General features: G+C 30.5%; 1 protein-coding gene across 1 annotated transcript in view; it reads right to left on the bottom strand.

Annotated features, from left to right (window-relative positions):
• LOC107014467 overlaps nt 1–1,844 on the bottom strand; it is an 8,503-nt gene extending 6,659 nt beyond the window's left edge. Inside the window, exons 1-2 of the mRNA XM_015214390.2 lie at nt 1,691–1,844; nt 1,006–1,573 (exon numbers count right to left, since the gene is read on the bottom strand). Coding sequence (XP_015069876.2) covers nt 1,006–1,573; nt 1,691–1,742 — 620 coding nt within the window. The 5' untranslated portion in view covers nt 1,743–1,844. The remainder of the gene's footprint in view (nt 1–1,005; nt 1,574–1,690) is intronic.
• Nucleotides 1,845–3,947: the final 2,103 nt, after the last annotated feature.

Raw genomic sequence — 3,947 nt, 5'->3', positions numbered from 1 at the left:
TTTTTTTTTTTTTTTTAACTAAGCTATAAGAGCCAAATATTGTTTAAAATATCTGAAATTGAATGGTTAATTAGTCTAACCATGTCGTACTTTATTGACACATTTTAATGGATCCGTTGGCACATCAAATATCCATAATTGGCCCTTTAACTCGAGTTTAGCATAACAAGGGAAATTTCTAGGTTTTTCTTTAATCATATAATAATTATTTCTTGAATATTTCTTGCTTCGAATATTTCATGAAACATCCACATCATTCATGTTGGTAGATGGTCCATCTAATATATTCCTTCGAACAAAAATAAGACAAATATATTAGTACTACAATTATGTGTGTACTTGATACGAAGAAAAATATTTTATTTTAAGAAAATATAATTTATTTGGTAAGGGGATTCACTAGAGTCCTCTTGACACTAATATTGAATCATTGAGTGATTCATATTCCTCTTGAACTTCCAACTTCAGATTTTAGATACTACTTTTTCTCTGTCTATTTTTAATTTGTTATAAAAAAAATTTTCAAAATCAAATTATAAAAATTTTGATTAATATTTTACAGAATATTTTTTCATCATATTAATATGTAAAAAAATTGTAATGTACAATATAAAATGATAGCTAGCCGGCCAGGCTAGCTAAAACATATAATCTAGCTGCAAGCATTATTTGTTACTAGACTAGCTTGAAGTAGACATCAAGAGGATGGTCCTTGACAAGAGCCAAAGGTAGTTTATTTAAAAGTATATAAATTTATAGATCTGAATCCTTAAAATATTATAAAGAGGCATGTCATTTACTAAGGATAAGACCAAAGGAGATCACCACTAGAGAGGAGCCAAGTCCTCAATATAATTATGGATGATCTTTTTCTTTTATTCAAATAAAAAGTAGTTACACATAACACAACTTTGATGACCACATTATAGTGATTAGCATGTCATCCTTTTATTTCATACATTATAAATTAAAAAGTACAACACATATTATTGATGATGCATGCCTTATGCTGTAGATATATAGCTCTGAGGCTCTCCAGTACAAATTAAAGATCCATCATATCCATAGAGTTTGCAACCCTCTCCTGCAGTGCAACAATTAACACAAACTTGGCTAAGTTTGGCCAATCCAGAAGATGGACAAGTCATGTATGCAACTCTAGGGTCACATTCCAGGGTACATGCCTTGGGTTCATCGCTCTCTCCTTCACAAACAAACTTGCCATCTTTACCGAAATAGTAGCAACCTTTGTATCCCGTGCAACATGTGGTACATCCAGTGGGATAAATAAACGTCTTTCCTCCTGATCGGGGACACTTTGAATAGGCAATATCTGGATCACAATTTAAGGGGCAAGCTTTTGGTTTTTTTGGGTCAGATTGTCCTTCACAAATAAAAGTCCCATTAATACTATAATAATTGCAACCTTTAAAACCTGAACAGCAATTGGTGCATATGGGATTTTGCGGACTTCCTTGTGAACGTGGGCATATCCCAAACCCAAGATGACCACATTCTTTAGTACAAGGCTTGGCATCAACATGTTCCACCGCGCTTACAAGTAGCAATAATCCTACAAACAAATATAATAAGGAGAAAGCTGTGAAATGAAAAAAACATACTAACACTTGTAGTTTATGCCACAACAAAGAAACTAAAGAGAAGAAAAGTAGAGAAAGGGAAATCTTACCAAGAACAAGTAGTAGGTAAGCAAGGAAACTAACTTGTTTGTGAACAGCCATATTATGGATTCTTTTTACTTCTTTTGTTTGGGTTGAGGAGTGTCTATCCTCCTTCACCTATTTATAGCCAAACGAGTGATTAAAAAAACATAGTTACTAAAACGTTTTTTTGTAGCCTCCAATTGATAAATAAGAAAAAGATGTGCTTGTTAGTGTAATTAGTTTGACTAGTTAATTACGCTTCCTTAACTTCTCCACAATTTCATCTTTAATTAATTATTGTTTTTGAAATATTTGTCATCTAGCTAGCAACAATTTTCTTCTCCATATATATATCTCTTTAGGGGAAATAACAATTTTAGTCCATGTATTATAAGTTTATTTTCATTTTGATCCCCCTGTATATACAAATCGAGTACTAAGCATAATTAATGGAATTATTTTACCTAATTGAAGGGCAATAATGGATATATCCGTAATTACTAATAAAACATGCCAACCAACTAAGATAATTCATATTTGTTATTCCCCCAGTCTTTATTTATGTGCCTGAATTTTAAGATGATTCATATTTGTTATTCCCTCCGTCTTTATTTATGTGCCTGAATTTTATTGTTGGCATATCTAAAGTTAATATTAGTACTTATTATATATGATTCAACTAAGTACAATTAATTAAATTTTTTTCTTTTAAGTTAAAAAATGTTTTTGGGACTTTTCTCAGCAAGGAAATGCAAACAATTAAACCATATGTAAGTTATAACTTTTTATCTGTTTACAAGAAAGAAAACTAATGTTTACATATAATGTTTCAGATGTAAGTAGTAGTAATTCTTTGTCTAAATCAATCTAGAGCAAATTACTAATCACTAACTAGATTCTAGTGCAGATTAACGGGGACTTACACGACCCTAGAGAGTCAATAATGGATTCAACAAATATAGTGAAAGTTGTACTAGCCATGTTTTTCTTCTACTGAATATATTCAAAGTTATTTTTTTTTAAAAAATGAAATGAATTATCAATTTTTTTCAAAGGTATAGTGATAGTAGTCATAATTAAGTAATTATATATCGCAAATTTACTTGATGAGATCAAAAGAAAGAGTCACCATCTACTTTTTGTTAATCTCTTCACTAATTAGCCCTATTTTCTGTCTTTTTCCTATCGTTGAATTATGCAAATCATGTTTTTGTGACCATTCTCCTGCATTAAACATTTTGATGTTGATATAGTAAAACTTTATTTGTAGTACACACAAATAAATCATGTTTTGGGACTGTTTTCCTAAGTTAAATATGTTATTATTGATATGGTAATATAAAACATTATTTTTGGCACACATTAATCATGTTCGGTGACTATTTTTCTACATGAAATGATAAAGCTAATAACATATGAGTGGGTTACTCCCTCTAATCCAAAATAAACGAATTATTGACACTATTTTATATTGATAGATTACTTTTTAGTTAATGATTTTTAATATCTTTTTGTGCAAGTCACGCTTCAACAATTCATTTATATTAGTACAAACTAAAGATTCATATCCATATAGTTTGCAATCCTCTCCTACAGTGCAATAATCAACGCAAATAGTAGCAATCCTCGTATCCCATATAACTTTAGGGTCACATTTCAGGGTACATGCCTTGGGTTCAATAATCTCTAGCTCCTTCACAAACAAACTTGCCATTTTTGCTTAAATAGTAGCAATCCTCGTATCCCATATAACGGGTGGGATTATGGTTGCGTATCAGTCGATTCGGTTTGATTTTGAAATTTATTGGTTTAGCTTATTGGTTATCGATTTGTAGAGATGCTAAACTGTTATAGAACCATTAAGATATCGGCTTATCAATTATTGATCGCTATCGGTTTGGTTATGGGTTTATAAACTATTAAGATTTGACAAAAAAAACATTGAAAATCACTTAGAAACAATGTGACAAACCAAATGAACCATGCACATGAGTTCACAAGTTACATCTTGCTCAAAAGCAAACACTTTTACATTGTAGAATAACCAAGTTTTGAGACAATCAGAAATAATAATAGAAAACCAAACTCTAAGTCAAGGACTTTATATACAAAATGATATAAATATAATTATTTAATTTACTATAGAGTTATTGGTTAACCCGTTAAGAAAAAACGTCAAATCGTTCAGAACCGATAACCCGATAACAAAATAAATTTAAATTTATTTTTAACAAATATTTTCTACTTCAAATTTATTCTTTTCACCCCGATCCTCGACCCCCC

The sequence above is a fragment of the Solanum pennellii genome, chromosome 3 (genome assembly GCF_001406875.1).
Source record: "Solanum pennellii chromosome 3, SPENNV200".
Taxonomy (NCBI): Eukaryota; Viridiplantae; Streptophyta; class Magnoliopsida; order Solanales; family Solanaceae; genus Solanum; species Solanum pennellii.
This window is presented reverse-complemented; position numbering and strand designations above follow the sequence as displayed.